The sequence below is a fragment of the Protopterus annectens genome, chromosome 3.part0 (assembly GCF_019279795.1).
Source record: "Protopterus annectens isolate FY-2018-M chromosome 3.part0, PAN1.0, whole genome shotgun sequence".
Lineage (NCBI taxonomy): Eukaryota > Metazoa > Chordata > Ceratodontiformes > Protopteridae > Protopterus > Protopterus annectens.
The window spans coordinates 813,855,851-813,879,535 of record NC_056731.1 but is presented as its reverse complement, the minus strand read 5'-3'; the positions used below and the strand labels follow the sequence as shown (position 1 = coordinate 813,879,535).

Here is a 23,685-nt window from a genome sequence, read left to right as displayed (position 1 = left end):
CATACACTTAACAAATTTTGTAACTCTAATGAATTTAAGGGATATATATGAGACAAATTTTGTAAATCTAATGGATTTTAAGAGATATATATAAGCTAAGGAAAACAAACTCACTTCAATTTGCCCATTATTCATATAGATATAGAACACAAATATCGATAACAATTTTCTCTCAAAGAATCTGTTATCACATATCAGACATGCTTCAATAGTTTCATGTCCATTATCGAACCATAATGCTATAATGTTTAATATTATTTTAAAGAATGACCATGTAAAACATTGCAGGAGATTACCAGTGTCCATTATTAAAATAAAAGGATTCAAGGATTGGTATGTTAAACTCATCAAAAATTTCCTAGAAATAAACATGGTTGTTGAAGTAACCGACATTGGACATTGTCCTGTAGGATTCACTAAAGGCTTACTTAAATGGAAGAGTTACAAGCTGGTATATTAGGAAAACAAGAGAATGGGACAAGGAATTGAATACACTATAGACCAAAATAGACACACTAAAGTTAAATCTAAAGCCAAATGACATTATCAGTCAGTCTGAACTTAAAAACATAACTACAAGATATGGTGAAATTCTAAATCATAAAGTGTCAATAAACTTGGAATAACTTAAACTTCAGGCATATTCAGTAAACCCTTTAAGCTTGCATAAACTTGCTCTTAAATCAAAGAAAATGAATAAATTAAATTATATCAAACAAATTATAACACATATAAATAATAAAAAAGAAAGTAGAGCAGGTGCAGTGGATATAAAAAGTTTACACACCCCTGTTAAAATGCCAGGTTTTTGTGATATAAAAAAAATGAGACCACAATAAATCATTTCAAAACTTTTCCCACCCTTAATGTGACTTATAACCTGTACAATTCAATTGAAAAACAAACAAATCTGTTAGGGAAAAATATAAAAAATAAAAAACCTACAATTCATTGGTTGCATAACTGTGCACTGTATTAAAGTTAGTCTAGAGGTAAAGCACTCTTAAACAAAAGAAAGTACTTCATTCACCTAAATTCCCTTGAGTACCCTTTTCCCTATAGGTCCTTTCTGACTCAGTTACACAGCAATCTTTTTCACTATTTCTAGCATGTGAAGGGTCAGTTGCTGGCATCCTCTCCTGTTCAGCTGGTAAATCTGGGAATCTTGAGGCACTGTTACAATTGCCTCATGTATACAGACAACCCTCTCCTCCTCCCAACAAATACAAATATATGCGACAGATGCAACTATATAGCCAAACTGGAGGCTGAGCTCTCTCAATTCAGTACTGGCAAGACCAGTCAGGAGGAGAAGGTAACCACTCACACCACAAACCCAGTCTCACATAGAACCATCACAACTGCAAACCAAACACATAAACACACAAAAACATACTCGGAGGCACTGATTAAAAATCTACCAAAACAACAGAGGCCTCCAAAGCAGACACCCAAGCAACCGCCACCTCAAGACATAGCACATGCAACACATAGTTCACAAAGTCAGTGTGCTAAACAGTCACAGCCCTTAAGGCCAAACAACATGCCAGACACACTTGTAATAGGTGACTCCATAGTCAGACACACTGACGTCCCGCTCACCAGACTGAACAAGGAAAAGGTCACAGTAAGCTGCCTGTCGGGAGCTAGAATCCGCCACATAACACAAGCACTCAGGTCACTCCACAGCAAGTACAAATATGACTCAGTCATTGTACATGCCGGTGTGAACGACCTGAGACGTACCTCCCTGGACTACATGAAAAGAGACATAGAGGAGCTCTCTGATTATGTAGCCCAGGCCGGTATGACCCTGACCCTGAGCAGCATCTTACCCTTACCAAGAATGATGCCACAGTACAAAGACAAAATTATCAGTTTTAACAATTGGCTAAATTACTGGTGTCATTCTAAGGGGATCCAATGTCTGTCTGCTTGGGATGACATGCTTGACAAGCCACGATGCTTCGCAAGGGATGGCTTGCACCTGTCACCCCTGGGCTTCCGGATATTGATCAAGGCTCTTGCCACCCCCATAGTGCCTTTTTTAGGCAAGGCTCAAATGACAAACCTACCTCCCTAGAAAACACAAGTGGAAAAAAACTAAGGGTAATGCTGCTCAATGCCAGAAATCTAAACCTCAAGATGCACGCCCTCGAAGCCCTCCTCAGTATGGAGAACATCGATGTCTGTGCAGTGACTGAAACCTGGTTCAAGGCTCCTGAGAGCACCCCAGCACCATCAGGTTTTACCTCGTATCATGCTTTCCAGCCCCAAAACTTGGACCGAACCACAAAAGGAGGGGAAGTATCCATATTCATCAAAGATACCCACACCTCCAGGTTAGTGGCAACGCACGAAGCATCGGAGACCATCCAGGTGCAACTAACCATAGGCAAAACTGCCTTACAGTTTGTAGCATGCTACAGACCACCCTCTCAAACTCAGGAACCCCACACAGCCTTCCTGAAGACACTGGAGAGTATGAATGTCTCTCCAAATACCATCATATTGGGAGACTTCAACTACCCAAACATAGACTGGGAACGTTACTCAAGCCCCAACACCCTAGCCCAAAGATTCCTAGAATTCATAAACTCAAATGCAATGGAACAACTAGTCACCATTCCCACAAGAGGAGACAATATACTAGACCTGATCATCACAAACATGGGGACAAAATGCTCCACACCGGAAGTATATCCCTCTTTGGTAAGATCAGACCATAAATTAATCTCACTGGAAATCCACATCCTGCCCCCACCCCCTGCACAAAAGACCACAGTGAAGAACTTCTCAAAAGCCAACTTCACACTTCTTAAGACTGAAGTGGTATCCTTCAGGGCCCCAGGGCCAGTGGAAACCACAACCCACACTGCTGAATCCTTTGCAAATGCCTTCTACGGGCACCTTCAAGAATGCATGGATCATGCAATCCCAAATAAAACCAAGACCCATTCCCCCAAAGGCAGGCGCCCGGTCTGGTGGACCCCAGCCATAAACAAACTTTACAACAGGAGGAGGAAGCTACTACATGACAGAGAAAAATCCCTAAAAGGGATGGCATCTCTGATCAGTACTAGCAAAAAACTACGATCACTCATAAAATCATCCAAGGCCAACTTTGAGAGAAAAATCGCAAAAGACACAAAAGACAATCACAAGGCCTTCTTTAGCTATGTTAGAAACCTGGGTGGAAACTCCCAGATATGCTCAGAGTTAGTCCAAAATGACACAAAATACACTGAACCCACTGACATTGCCAACATTCTGGCAGACAGGTTCAGTGCAAATTTCTCCTCCCTCCCCAAAGGAGAAATAACTATCCCAGCAGAGTGTAGCCTCCTAGCATCTCAGATGCCCAGGTGAGAGCCCTCTCTAAAGCTAAAAACACAGCATCAATGGGACCGGACGGTGTCCCGGCTGTGTGCTACATGAACTCCAAGAGGAACTAAACCCACACATAAGGCTGCTGTTTAATCTTAGCCTTACAACAGGATCATACCCAAAGAGTGGCGTACGGCAACAGTGGTCCCACTTCACAAAGGTGGTGCTTCTACGGACCCTGGAAATTACCGCCCCATAAGCTTGACGAGCCTGGTCTGCAAAGCTATGGAGAGGATCATTATGGAACTCATAAACAAAGACATTGGGGACCTACAGACATTGGATCCTACCCAATTTGGCTTTGTCAAGGGCAGATCCTGCCTTTTGAACTTGGTCGACTTTTTTGAAACAGTCACTAAGGCCATTGATGAGGGTAAGGCAGTTCACACAGCCTACCTTGACCTTGCAAAAGCCTTTGACACAATACCCCACTCGGGCATCATAGACAAACTCACCAGCTTAAATGTAAACCCATATGTCAAACCCATATGTCACAAGATGGGTTGCAAACTGGCTCAAGGACAGAACCCACAGGGTCAGAGTTGCTGGAGCTATGTCAGACTCTAAGCCAGTCACAAGCGGTGTCCCACAGGGCTCAGTCCTGGGACCCCTCTTGTTCGGCATTTATTTTTCCGAGGTACAGGCAAACATAGGAGGATTGTGGCTGACAAAGTTCGCAGATGACTGCAAACTGGGCGCCATAATCGATACTCCAGCGGACACAAACATCCTTCAGAGAATCCTCATAGAAACGGATAATTGATGCCAGAGCCATGGCCTTAAGCTGAACGCCAAAAAATGTATAGTCATACCCTTTGGGAAAAACAAGGTACCCACAAATTACCACATAGGTGGTAATCCATTAAGTACGGAAGAGGTAATCAGGGACCTGGGGACCCAGGTTGACAGTAACCTCTCATTTGACACTCACATTGCCAAAGTGGTTAGGAAGACCTTCTATATTGCCCACCTTATCATGAAGGGTTTCACATCTAGATCAAGAGAGGTCCATTGTGCCCCTGTACTCTTCTCTTATCAGGCCAATGATTGAGTACAATGCCCCATTTGGGATTTATCTTACCCGACACCTGCAGCAGTTGGAAAGACCCCAAAAGTTCCTCACCAAGAGGATAAAGGGTCTCAAACATATGTCATATGCTGCCCGACTGAAAAAACTCCAGCTCTATTCAGTCACATACCGCCTACTCAGAGGTGATCTGTACCTGACGTACAAGGCCATGTCCAACCCGGAATTAATGGACATGCTCCACCTCAGAAAATCCAAATCCATCAGAGCCACGAGAGCAAGAGACTTAAAGCTCAACACAGAAATAAATAGGACGTGCTGGAGGGACAGATTCATAACCCAGAGGCTCCCTACACACTGGAACAGAATCCCAATCCACGTTAGGCAGAGCCCCTCACTAACTCTATTCAAGAGAAATCTTGACGAGTGGATGGGAGATCGTAGGTTTACCCCGGGGGTCATCTCTGTGTCACTACTAGACAGAGGCACAGTAAACTAAACCCTAAAAGGGCGTAGTATTCTCATCCTAAGGGGTGGTGAAAGCCACACACACTCTGGCTAGGCTTATAAATGCCCTAGGGCAGATAGCCTAGTACAAACCTATGAACCTATCTGTGGGGCACTGTGTAGATATTGTTTATCTGTATTCTTGGTGTGTAAAAGTTTATTAGAATGCTTGACACATCATGAAACATTTACCTGCACCCTTGATTCATCATCACTCCTAGTAAATATCTCCCAAGACTGCAGTATGTGATTAAGTGTGTAGCTATATCTGCACACACACACACACACACACACACACACACACACACACACACACACACACACACACACACACACACACACTTACTAAATGCAGCAATAAGAAAAAAATTACATCTGGAAACTAATTCAGAATTCAGTTACAGATGCTAATCTTAAAGTGGACAACAGTGTGTCAGCTATAACCCATTTACACATACTTAAAATATTTGCTGTTTAGTGAATTGCTGTTGGGGACAGAAATGGAAAAAGAGCTGTAGGGGAGTAGAGGGGAATGATTTTGGTATTTCCTAAGTAGGGTGTTGCAAGATGTATTCTGTGAGAAGCTTTTGACATTCTTGGAATAGCAAGACTGAATGAGCAAAATGCATACTTTTGCTAAGTCCAATATTGCCGTTTCTTGGAATATTCCCTTTTGTCAAAGGAATGGCAGTCTTGGAATTGGCATGTATACGTAGGCATTAAGCCATGTCCCCACCCCCAATCAGGGGTTGAAGAAGGGCTTGCCCCTTTTCAAAATGCAAGTTTAAAAGATAACAGCAATGTCCAAACATTCACTGTTCTCTAGCTCGCATTATGAGTTTCTGAATTATAGTAGGTAGCCTTATCCTTAGGACTGGTACAATGTATTGTCTTCTGTGAAGAAAGCATTTCATTTATGTAGAATAACATTCTACAATCTACAGTTCATTAAACTGTTAATATCTTTAAATGCATGATAAGAAATCAACCTGTGGTCAACAATCTTGCCATTTTGTTGTAAATTATACATTGATGGAATTTTTGTAATTGTTTTTCAGAACATGATCCAAGAGATGATGACATTACTGGAAAAACTTATCCGTGGTGCTTTGCTTTCACGAAGTTTGAAGGAGGTGGAGCGTAACCAATATGGAGGCTGGGAAGTGAAATCAGAACTGTCTGGGCAGTGGCTGACCCAAATCATTCATACTGTTCGGTAAAGATCAAAGAGAAACATGTATAAAGCCCTAGGACTTTGCTTGTTAAAAAGGTTAACTGGTTGGATACTATATTGTTTTCAGATAGTTATCGTCTCCATTTTGATGCAGTGCTAGGACTGAAGTGATAGGCTGCAAATATGTTATTCTTATTTGAGGACAAATAAATTAAAATATTGCATATCATGTAGTAGGAAGTACTGTCCTGTAGCACTATGTCTTATTCTGCATAGTCTCTTTAATGCCTCACTGTGTTACCAGCAGTAAAACATAATATTTTAGTAAAACTCATATGCTTCACACAGCAGGGGTTTAATTTTAAGTTTTGAAAATCTATAATGATGTTAATCTAGGCTGTAAGTGCAAGTATTTTTTTCCAGGATTCCTGGTCTTTCTTTCTTTGCAGAATTAAAAAAATATATATTTCCATGGCTCTGTGGAATACTCAAATAAAACCCTGTGTACAAGCCAGGTGACCTTAGTTTGACCAGTGACTAAGGTACTAGAAGAGTTGGGTGGAGAAGAGTAAGAGTGAGCAGCCTGTGCTGGTTCATCATCCAGTGGGGAGGAAATGACTGTCCAGTTGTCTGCTTTATTGCACACTTGTGGAGACTTGCAGTCAGTGAAGATGTCGCCATTAATTGAGGATGTGGGCTTGGCTTACCAAGCTGAATTTGGTAGCCCTCATTAGTGTGTTGTTGGGAACACTCACAGGCAGGAGGAGGTACATGAGCAGGCAAGAGAGGGGTTCATATCTAAAAGCTGTAATGTCCTCACTGCTTCCATTATAAACCAGGGCACAAGCAACCTTCATGACTGCCTGGATGACAGTTATTACTAATTATCTCATGAAACATGGTAACTATTCTATTTTTCTCCCAAGGATGGAATCACATAGTGGCTGTAGTTATATCTGTACTAAATATAGAAAGTTGTGACCCCCTGAATATTTTTTCTTTACTAGGTATTATAATAATGAGTGAGAAGGACACTGAAAAATCAATCAGTAAAAACAAAATGAAAACTCCTGCAAAGCCAGAACTTCCACTGAGTGACCTCCCAAACCTCTTGTATCAGTGGCACATAGGGTATATGCAAATGATCCTTACAAACATCAGGTGTTTCAGCTAATTGACATTTCTGAATGCCCATGACTTGTTTTGTCATTTTAATGGACAATTTTAGGCCAATAAAGCCCAACCCCACTAGGTGTGGATATGCGTATTTTGGCCTTGTTATGATCTCATCAACACAGCACAAGCAGAGTGTTTGACTAAGCATTATAAACACAGGGCTGTTATACCCAGCTGATGTCCATTATCATTAGAGTCACTGCAAAAATATCCCAGACAACAAACTAAAACAATGAGTGAGAAGGTCACTGAAAAACCAATCAGTAAAAACAAAATGAAAACTCCAGCAAAGCTAGAATTTCCACTGAGTGACCTCCCAAACCTCTTGTATCAGAGGCACATGGGATGTATGCAAATGATCCGTATGAACATTAGGTGTTTCAGCTAATTGTCGATTCTGAATGCCCATGTCTTGTTTCATCGTTTTAATGAACAATAATGCCAAACCCCACTAGCTGTGGATATGCATATTTCAGCCTTGTTATGACCTCATCAGCACAGCACAAGCAGAGTGTTTGACTAAGCATTAGAAACACAGGGCTATTATACCCAGCTGATATTGGCCTGAAATTGTACATTAAAATGAAACAAGTCATGGGCTTTCAGAATCGCCAATTAGCTGAAACACCTGATGTTCATAAGGATCATTTGCATATATCCCATGTGCCTCTGATACAAGAGGTTTGGGAGGTCACTCAGTGGAAGTCCTAGCTGTGCTGGAATTTTCATTTTGTTTTCACTGATTGGTTTTTCAATGACTTTCTCACTCATTGTTTTAGCTTGTTGTTTGGGATATTTTTGCAGTGACCCTAATGATAATGGACATCAGCTGGGTATAACAGCCCTGTGTTTCTAATGCTTAGTCAAATACTCTGCTTGTGCTGTGCTGATGAGGTCATAAGGCTGAAATATGCATATCCACAGCTAGTGAGTTTTGGCTTTATTGGCCTAAAATTGTCCATTAAAATGACAAAACAAGTCATGGGAATTCAGAATTGCCAATTAGTTGAAACACCTCATGTTCATAAGGATCATTTGCATATATCCCATGTGCCGCTGATACAAGAGGTTTGGGAGGTCACTCAGTGGAACTTCTAGCTTTGCTGGAGTTTTCATTTTGTTTTTACTAGGTATTATAGAAAAGACACTTTTCGTTTTAATGTGACGAGTTGCCATAATGGTGAAGGTCTTCACCTCACATGCACTAGGTGTATGGTTTGATCTGTATGTAGTTTGCATGTTCTTCCTGTGCCTCTCTGTGGGTTTCCACAAACTGCCCAAAAACACACCCAAGAATTATGTTATGGGCAGTTGCAGATACTCTAGATGGTGCCCCTAAAGGAGAAGTTGTATAGATCAGCCAATTTGAGTATCAACTGTGGTGCTCAGTATCGTCCAGGTATGATAAATGGAGTCTCAGATGAGGTCACAGCAGATATCATGAAGATGTTGGGTGAGATAGGAGAGAAATAGTTCCTGAGAGTACTCATAGCAGTGTCACAGATAACTGGAGAATATCAGTACTAGTGCCAGAGGGCAAGAGCACAGGGGACATCCACAAATGTGGGCAGTACCGATGTATCAAATTCCTGTAACACTGGAGAGGATGCTTGGTAAGCAGATATGCAGAGAAGTAGAAAGTAAGATGGGAGATGAGCAATTTGGATTCTGATCAGGATGCAGCACAACCAACTGATGTGTGCAGTGAGGTGGGTAGTTGGGAAGAAACTTGCGATAAGGGAAAAGTCCAACTAGGCATTCCCGTAAATGGATAAATCATATGACAAGACCCCAGAAACACTGGCAGATTTAGTACAGGTTATGGACAAGCACCCAGTGACTCAAGTATGAACAGTGTTCCCAGTGGCGGCAGGTCTGCATCAGGGTTCAGCTCTGAGCCCACTGCATTTCATACTGGTGATGGACTACATTTGCAAACAGGTTGGAGGGGACAGATCAACAAAGTTGTATGCAGGCAATGTAACATTACAGGCAAACTCTCAGCAAGAACTTCAACAAAGGCTAGGGAATGGTATGTAAAACTGAAGGCAAATGGGATGAAAAAGAGTATGGCCATGAGAAGCTCCTAGGCAAAAACGGCACTTATTGTGATAGTCTTTATGGGAAATCTGTCTCCCACACTGGCATTTACCCTTCCTGGATGACACTAACTCCAAACAGCACAAAAAAATTCAAGAAAAAGTACAAAACCCCAACTGAGTACTTATCTGCAATGGTGAGGACTTCGGCAAACAGGAGTAATCACCAGAATACAAAAATGCAGTAAAAATGGCAGAAAACAGACAAAGGCAAACAGACTGATGGTTAGAAGCAGCTTTCAGACTGCCGGCAAAGAAGTTATGAGGATGGTACACCTGAATGTCACCTTTATGTCTTGTGCTATGCAGAGAGTGCTTGGGTGACACTTGGCGGACCTTAAAGCAATAGTAAGCTTTGGTAGACTGGTCGAATGTAGGGCTTCCACAGCAGGGAATCCCATTTATAATGAATACTGCAGCAGTGAATGTAATGACATCTAAGCATACTATACTTATGTCAATTAGAGTTGTAAGAAAATTTGCTATTAGCCAAATACCCAGAATGGACCCATGCATCTCTGAGACAGTTCGCCAAACTAATCATTTTCCTGTATTCATGAAGTAAAATATAATGACTCGGTATACAGAGATACTCCAGATATCATTTATCTTTTGAAAATCTGTTTTCCAAATCTTTATGATGAAAACTCAACACTACATACAATGCTGGAGCTGAAAACAGATCCCACAAATCAAATTTCCATAAGCTGAATCAAGGCCAACTAGACATCCTTCGAAGTTAATTTAAATTTCTGAAATCATATGATCAGTAAACAGTTTAAAAAATGGGAAAGCACCAGGACCAGATGGGTTTATATCAGAATTATATAAACAATACTTAATTCCAGTATCAACAATTTTATTAATTCTTTTTATTTCATTAGTACCTATGGAAATCTGTTTGGTGCCATTTTCATTTATCTAACTATAGTAGTTCAAAGACTTCCTAACAGATGATTTAATGTGAAGATTGGGTCCTCTCTGTCACATACTGCCTACACATACAGGTATACCCACAAAGGCCATTACTTATCCCAGTACTCTTTTTCAGTTTTCATAAATAAACTACCAATTGCTCTACTACAGTTATAACTTCTCTTGTATGCCATTGACATGGTTGTCTAGAGATCCAACCCAGCACAACTGGTAATACAAACCCAGCTACAAACGTACATGCCATCTGGATGTAAATCACTGGCTTACGTCCAGAAAGGCTTCTCCTTAACCCCCCCCCCCCAAAAAAAAGAAAGAAAAAAAACAGTGATGTTCTTCATCTCACATTGCTGCAGTCCTTACACTTGGGTAGTCCGCTGTCCTCGGTCGGCCCAAATATCAAAGTATAAGGCTGATGTCTGTCAAGGCGCATTTGACTGACATCAGGACGTCAGGGTACAAATGCGCATGACCGACGTCATATCCTCAGTCTTTTTTGCCGCATGGTCTGATGCAGAAGCAGCATTGCAAGTGCCGGTTGGCGTTCTGAAATTTTTCGATTCCGGAGTTTCAGACCGAGTCAAAGTTGGCTAAGTACCCCGTTGGGGAATATTTTAGTTTTTTCTTGCCTCAGTGGTTTACCGGATGTCAGAAAAAGTGAATAATTGCATTTCTTGTGGGAAACAGATACCGCATAGAGACTATCATACTTTGTGTATTCCTTGTTTAGGGCCTGAGCACGACGTTGTTGGGTGTCGCTCTTGTGCTAGATTCAATAAGCGCACTATAAAGAGAAGGTTGGATTGTGCCAGGTTAGTCTTTGGGAAGCGGTGCAATTATAAAATGCCGTCGGATGCTCCGACGCCGCTTCTTCGAAGAAGCGCAAGGACAAAGCAATTAAGCCTAGGCTAGAAGAACCGTCTGTACCGGACGCCGGTTCTTTAGAGGTGTCGGTGGAGCCGGTGGTTCCACCGGAGGTTTCTTTAGGTTCCCAGGGAGAGACTTTGTTATTGCAGGATGTGGCCTCTCAGGAGGCAGGTCAGGCTGAAGGGGCTTCTCAGGTTACTATACTCCCCTCCCTTCCTAGGGTGGTTAGGCCCTCTCCTTCTGTTTCCAAGGCTTCTCCCAGAGGCAGGCCAGGTTTAGCTTCAGTTGGTGTTACCCCTAGTTCTTCAGGAACTGTGCCCAAGAAGCATATGCTTAAAATGGCAGAAGATTTGATTACTTTGATTAGGGTTCTTTGCCCCTCCTGATAAGAGACCTAGGGTGGAGCCTGAGCTAGGGAGTTTTGAGCAGGCTTGGATGTTTCAGAGTCTTGACTGAAGACTTGCAGGAGTACTCTCCTTATTCTGATTCTGATGTGGATGATTCTACTCCTTCTGCTTCTCCTCCTGAGGATTTTTCTTTTCAGAAACTCTTCATTCCATGAGGGAGCATTTTAAGTGGGAAGGTCAGGACTTCTCTGATTCCAGGAAAAGGCTTAGGGAATTTTTGTTTTACCCCAGCATAGGCCTTTGGCTATACCTCCTGTTTTGGATGTAGTGGAAGATGTTTTACAGAGGCTTCTCTTAATCCTGATTCTCTGCCTCCTGCTCCTGTTAAACCGGATAGGTATTACAGGGTGCCTGAAGCTCATAAGTATCTTTTAAGAGTCCTAGGGCAGACCCAGAAACTGTTAGCCAGGGGCCTAAAGGTGTTAAGGCTTCTGTTGTCAAGAATCCGGTTCCTGCAGATAAAGAGGCCAGGGCCTTGGATAGATGGGGAAAGAAAGTTTATACTTCTTCCACTCTAGCTATGAGGGCTTTGAATTGCCAGTTTCACATGTTGAAATATCAAAACTATCTCCTTTCACAATTGAAGTCTAAGGTTGATGCTCTGGCGGAAGGTATTGATTGTAAAGAGTTACAAGATTTAGTACATGTTTCTGAACAGGTGGGTAAGCATTCTTTGCAATGTGGTTTTGATGCTGTACAGGCCTCGTCTAGGGTGGCTGCCACTGGGTCAGTTCTTCGCAGGCACGCCTGGCTGAGGGATCAAAATTTATCTGACCATGTTAAAACAAGGATTTTGGATGCTCCTTTACAATCTGATGTGTTGTTTGGTTCTCCTGTTGAGGCAGTTTTAAAGAAAATGGAAGACAAGGCTAAGTCTATGCAGACTGTTAAAGATTTTTGCAGGTTCAGCCTCCAAAGTTTAGTAGAAATTGGCCTACTAAGGGGTGGACGTATCCTTCTTATGATTCCCAGTCTAGGGGTAGATCTAGGCGTGGCAGGGGCAGAGCTCAGGGCTCTTTCAGGCCTAGAACAGGGAGTTCTCCTGCACAGTCTTCGGGTGAGGGCAGGGGTCAGTCCTTTCGTAAACAGACCCAATGACCTACCTTTTCAGCTGCCAGAGCCTTCTCGTTTGGCAGCACCTTTGGGAGGAAGGTTGGCACTTTTCAAAGAAAATTGGAGTTTAATTACCAAAGACAGATGGGTATTGGATATCATACACCACGGTTACAGGTTTTATTTCCATACCTTGCCCCCTTTCAAAGGCATGCCAGACGTTCCTCCTCAACAAAGAGTAGAGGCTCACAAGCAAATTTCTCTGTTACTCCAAATAGGGGCCATACAGCCGGTCCCTATGCCAGAAGTGGGCCTAGGATTTTATTCTCGCCTGTTCCTAGTACCAAAGAAGGGGAACACGTGGAGACCAATTTTGGATTTATCTATCCTCAACACTTATCTGGACATTCCCAAGTTCAAAATGTTGACGTTACAACAGCTTTTACCTCTGCTGGGCAAAGATCATTGGATGGTAACTTTGGATCTCAAGGAGGCTTACCTTCATGTTCCTATCAGACTAAGTTGCAGGAAGTATCTGCGTTTTCGAGCTGGAACTTCTCACTATCAGTTCTCTGCATTGCCCTTTGGCTTATCTACTGCGCCCAGAGTGTTCACGAAAGTTCTGGCTCCAGTGATAGCTTTCTTCAGGCTAAAAGGAATACAGATCTATCCTTATTTGGACGATTGCCTGATTCTGGCTCAAGAAAGGGACGAGCTTCTTCATCTTTTGGAATATGTGATAGCAGTGCTAAGATGCCTGGGGTATTCTGTGAACGAAATAAAGTCCAGTCTAGTACCCTCTCAGGACATGTGCTTTCTGGGTGTAAGACTGAATACAGCATCCCAGATGGCCTTTTGACCCCGGACAAACAAAAGAATCTTTCCCTTTACTTCCATCAACTATCTCATCAGTCCAGGCTGACTGCAAGGACAGTCCTTCAAGCCTTAGGGTTCATGGCATCTTGTATTCTGGTGCTTCCCAATGCCAAACTGCATATGAGGAAGCTGCAATGGTATCTCAAAAATGTATGGACACAGCACTGCCAGGATCTGGACACTGTCATTCAAATAATACCTTGCATTCAAAAGGAATTTTTGTGGTGGGCTCAGGAATGTCACCTAAACAAGGGACTCTCTGTGACCCGGCCAGAGGCGAGTCAGATTTTAACGACAGATGCCTCAGACAAAGCTTGGGGAGCTCATCTAAATGGAAAGTGGATACAAGACAATTGGCCTGCCAGACTACAACATCTACATATCAACTTGAAGGAGATGTTAGCAGTCCAGTTTGCATTGATAGCTTTCAAGGATTTACTTCTTCCAGGGCAGGTGTTGATTCTAACAGACAACACAACTGTCATGTGGTACATCAACAAGCAAGGGGAACACATTCTTATCCTCTATGCAGGCAAGCAATGATTTTGTGGGAGACTGCTCTCAGTTTACAGCTCAATCTTCAGGCAAGGTTTCTGCCGGGAGCACAGAACTCCTTAGCAGATGTGTTGAGCAGGCGAATTATGGATCCCCACGAGTGGAAATTGGATCCTCATGTATTTCAGAAATTGACAGTGTCATGGGGAACTCCAGACATAGATCTGTTCGCTTCTCCACTAAACCATCAGCTGCCAAAGTTTTGCACGAAAGGTTTCATCCCACAGCTTGGAGAGTGGATGCTCTTTCTTTCAATTGGAGCAATCTTCATGTGTATGCCTTTCCACCTCTGCCTCTCCTCCCAAAGGTACTTCTAAAGGTCAGACAGGACAAGCCAAGGATGATTTTAATAGCTCCAGATTGGCCTCGACAGCACTGGTACCCATTACTGAGAAGTCTGGTACGGAAGCCTCCATGGCCTTTGCCTTCGATTCCACACCTGTTGTCCCAGGAGGACAGTCATTTGCTCAATGTCAAACTTCACTCTCTTCACCTAACAGCCTGGCATATTCTGTTTTAAACCATAGAGGGTCTCAACTTCCACAACAAGTTTTGAATGTGATTTTGGAAGCTAGAAGGCCTAGTACAAGGAAAGTGTACGCAGATAAATGGAAGAGATTTTTATTTTGGAGTGCAGCAAAGGATTTTGATGTTTCTGAGCCTAATTTAAGTGTGGCTCTTCAATATCTTACTGAGTTACTGGACAAAGGTTTGTCCTTCTCTTCTATTAAGGTTCATGCTGCAGCAATTTCAGCTCACTATGACTGTGACCCCACCATTGTTTTCTCATCCTTTGTTCAAGCAATTTCTTAGAGGGGCAAAGAATATAAGACCCCCACGTAGAGCTCCTACTCCTGCTTGGGATCTCAATTTTGTGTTGGAGAAACTCACTCTACAACCTTTTGAGCCTGCAGCTACTACTGAGTTGAAATATTAATCATGGAAGACTGCCTTTTTGTTGGCCATTACCTCTGCAAGAAGGGTTTCTGAATTGCAGGCCCTTATGGCGGTTGAGCCTTTCTTAATTTTCCATAAGGATAGGGTATCTTCACGCACTAATCCTTCCTTTATGCCTAAAGTGGTTTCTAGTGTGGCTTTAAACCAAACTATTCATTTGCCTACTTTTTATGCAAATCCCCAAAATAAAGGGGAAAAGATTTTGCACACTTTAAATGTACACAGGCAGTTGCGATATTATTTGGACAGAACTAAAGGGTTCAGGCAGTCTCAGCAGTTATTTGTTTCTTTTGCTTTGAGTTCTCAGGGCAAGCCTGTGTCAAAACAAACTATTTCTAAATGGATTGGGTTTTGCATTGCTTTCTGTTATTCCCATCATGGCAAGGAGATTCCGGCTGGGATTAGGCCTCATTCCACTAGGGCTACTGCCACTTCGACAGCTTTTTTGAGGGGGGTGGCAACCAAAGATATTTTGGAGGCAGCTACTTGGAGTTCAGTGCATACTTTCTCTAGGCATTATCACCTACCACTTTACTCTAAATCCAGGGCTGGTTTTGCCACTGCTGTTTTGCAGGGCATTTTGGCAGCTCCTGCTTCCTTATAGTTTGGCCATCCTCCCTTACCTCTGCTTTGGGATTCTACCCAAGTGTAAGGACTGCAGCAATGTGAGATGAAGAACATAGTACAGTTTTGTACCTACCATAAATGTAGATGTTCAAGATCCACATTGCTGCAGTCCAATTTACCTCCTCCTTCCCTCTGTAGTTAGAGGTGGTTGTGTGGGTTGGGTTGTAAATATTGTGTATATTGTATATATTGTACATATAATTAGTGCAAGGGTGGTTGGTTGTTTGTTTGCTGTCTTTTGGTTTTGACCTTTATTTTTAGGGTCTTCTGACATCTGGGGCAAGAAAAGACTGAGGATATGACGTCGGTCATGCGCATTTGTACCCTGACGTCCTGATGTCAGTCAAATGCGCCTTGACCGACGTCAGCCTTATACTTTGATATTCGGGCCGACCGAGGACAGCGGACTACCCAAGTGTAAGGACTGCAGCAATGTGGATCTTCGAACATCTACATTTATGGTAGGTACAAAACTGTACTTTCTATGGTACTAGGAAAAGACTTTCCAGACCTCCCAACTTTCTGAAGCTTTTTGTACCATCTGAACAACCTTATTAACACAACCACTTCATTCTCATACAAGGCATCTGACTCAGTCAGTCTCTTAAATTTCAGGAGCATATTCAAAACGTAGATAAGAAACAACTACCTCTTTGGTGCCTGCCAAAAATGCAATTACTAGAAAATGGAAATCAGAATCTAAACCAACTATATTAGATCTTTAGAAAAGGGTAGGAACAAACTGCATATGAAAAAATGGGAATTGTGAGAACAATACATACAGGGGAGGAATGAGGCTTAAAAGAAGACAGGACTTAAATGAGCTATGTAATGTTTACCGGAAATGATTGGGTAGATTATAAGTGATGTATAATGTTTGCATCTGGGAAGTGTGTCAGTATGGTTTATGATGTAAAATGCTTATACTAGGATTGTGTTGGTGTAGTTCATTTTAATTTATATAAATGTATGTATGATTGCTTATGTCGTAAGTGAGGGTGTAATAAATATGTTTCTTTTTTAAAAAAGGGGGTAGGAATTGAATAATTTATATAGTGCTGCTTAGGTTGTATGATGTATAGCAATATCTGTGAAGTATAAGGTTTATTAATATTTAATTTAATACAGTGTGATTACTTTTGTATAAATGTAAATTTGCCTGTGTCACAAGTGATGATTTAATAAAGGTGTTTAAAAAATAAATAAACTACCCCTTTTTATGGGTTTAGAAAATATCTCAATTCTTTTCATTAGCAGCCTAGGGCAGCCTCTGGGAAAGGTGTCCTGCTCACACATCTTGACTATGGCTTACCCCTTGTTTGCCATTTACTCTAACAAAAGCACATCAACACTACAGACCTCGTCTAATAAAGTATACTGATTCATCAACAATTCCCCTTCACTTTGAATACCTTTAACTTATGATGTTAAGTTGTCAATCTCGCCTTCATTCTTGCTGGATGGGTTCGGAGCCGATCCTCGGCTCCGACTCGGCCAATACTAAAGCTCGAGAGCTAATTCCACCGGCTCGAGGCTCCCCTATATCCCACAATGCTAGGCGGTAACTACTCAGATCTCGTTTGCCGCTTAGCTGACGAGGTGCTTCTTCTACCGGCTCTGGCAGGTTAGTAAATTTTCTTGTTTAAAAACTTCAAATTCTACCCCTATTTTTTCTGTTTAGTTTAGTTTTTATACAGAGTATCCCCTTAGTTTAAATCGGGTTCCCCTTGTGTTAGAATTCCCATTTTATCCCCTTTTAACTTTTAGGCCTTTGGCCCATTCCCTCTTTTTTCCCTGTCCTTTCAGTGTGACTGGATTTTTATTTGGTTAAAGGGTGTGTCTGTGTGTTGTGTTTGTGTTTTTTTCACACAGCCTTTCAGGATGTCTAAAGACTCCAAGGTCTCAGGCTTCAAGAAGTGTGATTCGTGCTGTCAGAAAATGTCTCTGACAGACGGTCACACTTCTTGTGTCTATTGCCTGGGACCTTTGCACCTGCAGGACTCTCTTCCCACAGGGACTATTGCAATTCAGACGGACAACATGTCCGTAGTGTGGTACATCAACAAACAGGGCGGAACCAAGTCCTACCCCTTATGTCGAGAGGCACTCAGACTTTGGCAGTGGACGATTTCTTCTCAGCGTTTTCTGATAGCAACGCACATTCCCCGGAAGTCCAACGTGATTGCGGACAAGTTGAGCAGGGCCATTCTCATGCCTCACGAGTGGTCTCTAAAGAAATCAGTGCTGGAAGAAGTCTTCCAAAGATGGGGCCTGCCTTGCTGCGATCTTTTTGCTACTCCCCAAAACAGCAAGTGTCATGACTTCTTCACTCTCTTCCCATTACCAGGCCATCCCACCAGAGACGCTCTAGTCCACAATTGGCCCCGGGGACTTCTGTATGCTTTCCCCCCCTTTCCACTGATATCTCAATTAATTCAGAAAGCTATCGCCTTGAGAGTTACCATGATCCTCATTGCCCCTTACTGGCCTCGACAGATATGGTTTCCGTTCCTCCATCATTACCTGTTGGAGCAGCCTTGGCATCTGGACCCGGTGCCAGATCTTTTGACCCACCAGTCGGGCCAGCTGCACCACTACCTTCAATCTCTCAACCTCACAGCATGGTTTCTCCGATTCCTACCCTAGCCAGGCTTCCCTTAATCTCTCATTCGGTCCGTAACATCCTGATAGCCTCTCACAAGTCTTCTACCAGGAAGATTTATAATAGTAAGTGGAAACGTTTTTCCTTCTGGGCAGCATCAAAAAATATAGACCCCTTCACTGCACCTATCCAGTCTATCCTAGACTTTCTGGCAGAGCTCTTTCATTTAGGCTCTTCCTCATCTACCATTAGAGTACAGCTAGCTGCTATATCTAATTTTCATGTAGGTGTCTGCTTACTGGTACTTAATCAGTAGCAGTTTATTGCTGTCATTGCACTGGCTTCCTGTACAATATTCTTTTACAAGTGCTTGTTTATTTTTTCTTTACTTGCATGACTTGAGTCCTTCCTAGCTGGAGGGTTTTCTTCTTCCTTACTCCCACCTAGAGATTTGCACTCTGCCTCCTTGGGGCTGTTGGTAGTTTGCAGCTTGAGACATCTGGAGTTCAATCATTTGTCTACTAGGCTCTACTCCTTTGAAATGTACTGCCTTGATGGTTTATATAGTGTACCACTGTAATTTACTTTAGGAACTCCCCGAATACCTATTTTGATGACTTTGCCGACAAGTCTTTGTTGTTGCCAGAAGCTGTGTTATTTACGTTTTACAATGTATTTCTTTATGTTGCTAATTTAATGTCATAGTGATACAAACTTCTTTGTGATAATAGTTACAGTAATGTGAAGCAGAAATCATTAGGTGGCATACTCAAACGTCTCAAAAAATGCATTTAGTAGTCCATAACTTTTTTGCATGATTTGTTTGTATGTGAAATTTGATATATAAATGTTAATTAACTCTGTATTCATAAATTTCAGACTTTGTAATGAATCACTGACAGCACTTGAGATCCCGAATGACATGCTACAAGTTATACAAGAGCTTATTTTAGATCTTCGAGTATTCTGTCTTAAGATTACATTGGAGCAAACGGCTGAAGGTAAGAGACTGAACAGTTCAATATATTCAGATTATGATTCTGTTTTGAATGCATTCTCCATATGTGGTAATAAATGTATCGATTATATAACAATACCACACAATACAAAAATAATAAATAACAAAACAGCAAGAACTCCCACAATTTATTTACGAAAATCCTGGCACCTTGACTTAAGTGGAGTACCAATTGACAGCAGTTAATCAGTTTAAATATATGTTACTTTAACACCAGTTATGCTTAATTACTTCAGAAGACTGTTAACCATTTCATTACCAAAAGGGTATATCTTAATACATTCATTAAACAGATAAAAAAATAAAATGCACATTTTATTAAATAAATGCAGTGTAACAAAACTGACCAATTTAAAGTTCACATTCTAATCTTAATTGCATAGCTTAGAAAACTTTTAAATCCTTTTTGGTAATCCCTCAATACCCAAATTGCATTATAATTCCCTTCAAAGAACTGTCAACCCACTTTAATTACTTCATTGATAAAACACTCGTAAGAGTTAATCCAGTAGTAAAGGATGTAGGAATGTAGGGAGACAGCATTCTGACCTTTTTCCAACATGTAACGAAAACAGTAAGAAAATCATTCTATGTCACCCAACATATAGTTAAGGGTGTGGCATCCTGGTCAAGGAAGTTATAGTACCACTGTACTCTGCCCTTATCAGATCTGTCATTGAATACAGTGCCCCCTTTGGTGAGTATCTAACCAGAGACTTGGATTTGTTGGGATACCCAGAAAGGTTTCTCACCAGGAGAATTCAGGGCATGAATACACTATCCTACACTGATCGCCTAAAGACTGTGTCTCTGTATTTAGTCTCCTACAGGCTGCTGAGAGGAGATCTTTGCCTGGCTAACAGGGCTTCCTCAGGCCCAGCCCTAATGGAACTGTTGCATGTGTCAAAAACAAACAGCACCAGAAACACTAGATTCATGGATCTGAACTTTGCTTGTGACATAACATAACATGCTGGAGAGACAGAAGTATGTTCCAAAGGATCCCCACACTATGGAATAGGCTCCCTGTCCATGTAAAACAGAACTTATCCCTGACCCTATTCAAACAAAACCTTCACAGTTGGATGGAAATTGTAAATTTGCCCCCTGCCTGGCTCTCATGTCCCTTATGAGCGGAGGCCATCAGTAAGAAAAATATTATTCACTCAACAGATCACACCAAATTACTAGGAGTTGAAATAGACAGCAATCTCAAATTTGACATTCACTTATCCATGACCATAAAAAAAGTCCACAAAAAACTAGGAGCCTTATACAGAAATAAGCAACTCCTCACCAAAACATCTAGGATTTCAGTTGCAAATTCGCACCTTATCTCCACCCTACTTTATGCCACTCCAATATATACCAACCAGAGATGATGCGATCTAAATACACTCAAGACCTGCTACAACAAAATTGCCAAATTCGCTACCGGCGCATCCTACCGCAGTCAGCACTGTCTCTCACTTACTGAACTAGACTGGCTAGGACTCCCTCACCTCCTTAAATGGTATCAACTCGCACTCTCCCACAAACTATTAAACCAACCTCTGAAGGTCCCATCCCTCCAGAATCTACTCCAACCCTATGTCACCACCAAACCACTACAATCCAGCAACAAAAATCAATTACAGGATACTCGAGCCAATAACGCTGCTGGAGAAGCACTATTTTATTTATTTATTTTATTTCAGTTTGATTACCGGGGAAGTCCACTGGGCCAGAGGTGTGCCCACTTTCAGTGGAGGCCCGGGGAGAAAAGCTCCAATAAGCAATATGGTTACAAAGGTTTGTATAATGCAATGGAAATACATACAAACATGGTTACGAAGGTTACATAATGTGTTACTAAATATATATATGAGGTCATGCAGTCAGGTACAGGTGGATAGAATAACATTGAAATGCAATTTTGATCTAGGTAGAACAGCTAGTAGGTATTTACATTCAGAACAGTAAGTTTAGACTCATTGGGCAATAAGCATCAGTGAATTACTTTATATTTACAATATATACAATACTTGGAGTTGAGAGAGAGAGAGATTGTTTAGTCTGAGAAAGTTAGCTAGATTAGTTAGGAGAATAGAAAAGAGGTAATAGTGTAGAGAAGAGCAGGAGTATGGAAATCTCAAAGGGTAAAATTGTGAGATTTTAGGTAGGGTGAAAGCAGGAACATTTACGTTTAGTGGATAGGTAAGAGAAAAGTAGGGTTTTGAAGGTTTCAGGGTTAGGTGTGGTCCTGAGCAAAGGAGGGAGAGAGTTCCATTTTTTGCCTATAGTGAAGGAGAGAAGGAGTTGGCCTGCAGGGTGTTTGGGTTTGTGGACAGAGATTAAATTTTGGTGTTCAGATCTCAGAGATCTGGTTGGGATGTATGGGGGAAGGATGTTTGTTAAGGCTGGGCATTTTTCTGGAAAGAATATTAGTTTGTGTGCGGTGGTTAGTTGGAGATAGTCAAGGAGGTTTGAGAGTTCAAGCCAGTTCAGAGATTGTAGGGTTAGGCAGTGGTGAGTGGAGGTTTTGGATTTAGTTGCGAATTTAGAGATTTTATTATAGCAAGTTTCGAGTTTAGAGGTGTTGGAAGAGGAAAGGTTAGCTCCATATAGTAGAGAGGGTAGGAGGTAGGTATTAGCGATAGTTTGCCTTGCGGAGTTGGAGAGAAAGTGGTTATTTCTATACAGCATACCTAGTTTTTGATGGGTTTTCTTTATGTTTTGTTGGATGTGGATATCAAATTTAAGGTGTTCATCTATGGTAATGCCGAAGAGTTTTTCAGAACGGACCACTTCTATGGCAGAGTTGTTTTGGCTAAGGACTGTAAAAGCATTTCTGTCAAGGGAGAAATTTCTAGAGGGAGGAAAGAGAAGTATTTTGGATTTATTGGAGTTGAGAGAGAGATGGTTGTGGTGCATCCAGTTTTCGGTAGTGGAAAAAGCTGTTTGAGTTTTAGTCAGGAGTTCAGGTAGGTTGGAGGTGGTACAGACTAAGGTAGAGTCATCTGCATATTGGATAACTGTTGTGTCAGGGATGACTGAGTGAAGGTTGTTAATGAAAATGTTGAAAAGCATGGGTCCGAGGATGGACCCCTGGGGAACACCGATGGGTGTTGGCAAGAAGGAGGAAGTAGAGTTCTTCCATCTGACAGCTTGAGATCTGTCAGATAGGTAGCTGGAGAACCAGGAAAGGGTGTCAGGGGAGAGATGAAGGTTGGAGAGATGAAAGAGAAGATGCTTGTGGGAAATGGTATCAAAGACTTTGGAAAGGTCAAGCAGTATAGTGGATACAAGTAATCCAGAGTCACATGCTCGATTTACTGTGTCTAAGAAGGATAGTAAGGCGGTAGTGGTGCTGGGGCCAGGGCGGAAGCCATGCTGGGTAGGAGTTATTAGGTGATTCTGAGTTAAAAAAGGCATAAGTTGGTGATGGACACATTTTTCAAGTATTTTTGAAAGTGGAGAGAGAAGAGCAATTGGGCGGAAATTGGAGGTATTGTAGTTTTTGCCTCCTTTGTGGAGAGGTAGAATGAAGGCAGATCTCCAGAGTCTGGGTACATATGATTCTTTTAAAGATCTGTTAATTAGGATGCTGATAGGGAAAGCAATACCATCAGCAGCAGATTTGAGGAAGGAGGAAGGTAAGTTGTCAGGGGCATTTGAGCAAGGCTTTAGTTTTGAGAGGAGTCTTTTTATGAAAGTAGTAGGTACAGGTTTGAGTTGGAAATTAAGTGTACTGTTATTAGGGGTGTTGTGAGTAGAGGAGAGAGAGATGGTTGGATTGTTGTTGGGAAAATATTTGGTTAGAGTAGCTATGGATTCTGTAAAAAAATGTGTTGAAGTGAGAGCTTAGTTCTGAGTCAGTTAAGCTAGGGTCAGGTCAGGGATTATTCCTAGATCCTGGGTGGAGTAAGGAATTTATACCTTTCCAGAATTGTTTTGGGTTCTTGTTATTGTTGGATTGAAGTTTGTTGTAGTAGTTTTTTTTGTCAGAGGTTATTAGTTTCTTTACTTGGTTGCGGAGTTGGGTGTATTGAAGTAAGGTAGAGGGTATCTTATTTTTTTGGTATAGCTTCCAGGATTTGTCCCTGCAGTGCATGATCTGTTTAGTTTCCTTGGATAGCCAAGGAGCAGAATTAGTCTTGATTTGTTTGTTTCTTGGAGGGGCTTGGGAGTTGAGGGTTTTTAGGAAGATAGAGTTGAAATATTCTACTGCATTGTCAAGGGGAAGAGTATAAAGGATTTGCCAGTTTGTATATTTAAAAGTGTTTGAGAATTGTGTGGGGTTGAAGTTGCGAGTGTGGATATAGTAATGTTGGTGTTTACTGTTGTTGGTTGAGCGATGTATGAAAGCAGGGAGATGGTCACTGAATGTGTCTGGGATAGTACCAGAGAGAGTTATTTTATCAGGATGGGAGACTAGGAT

General features: G+C 41.7%; 1 protein-coding gene across 2 annotated transcripts in view; it reads left to right on the top strand.

Moving 5' to 3' along the window:
* EXOC2 (exocyst complex component 2) overlaps nt 1-23,685 on the top strand; it is a 2,261,550-nt gene that overhangs the window by 1,295,026 nt on the left and 942,839 nt on the right. For both annotated transcript variants that reach the window (XM_044065154.1, XM_044065156.1), the window contains exons 15-16: nt 5,980-6,137; nt 19,127-19,248. In XM_044065154.1, coding sequence (XP_043921089.1) covers nt 5,980-6,137; nt 19,127-19,248 — 280 coding nt within the window. The remainder of the gene's footprint in view (nt 1-5,979; nt 6,138-19,126; nt 19,249-23,685) is intronic.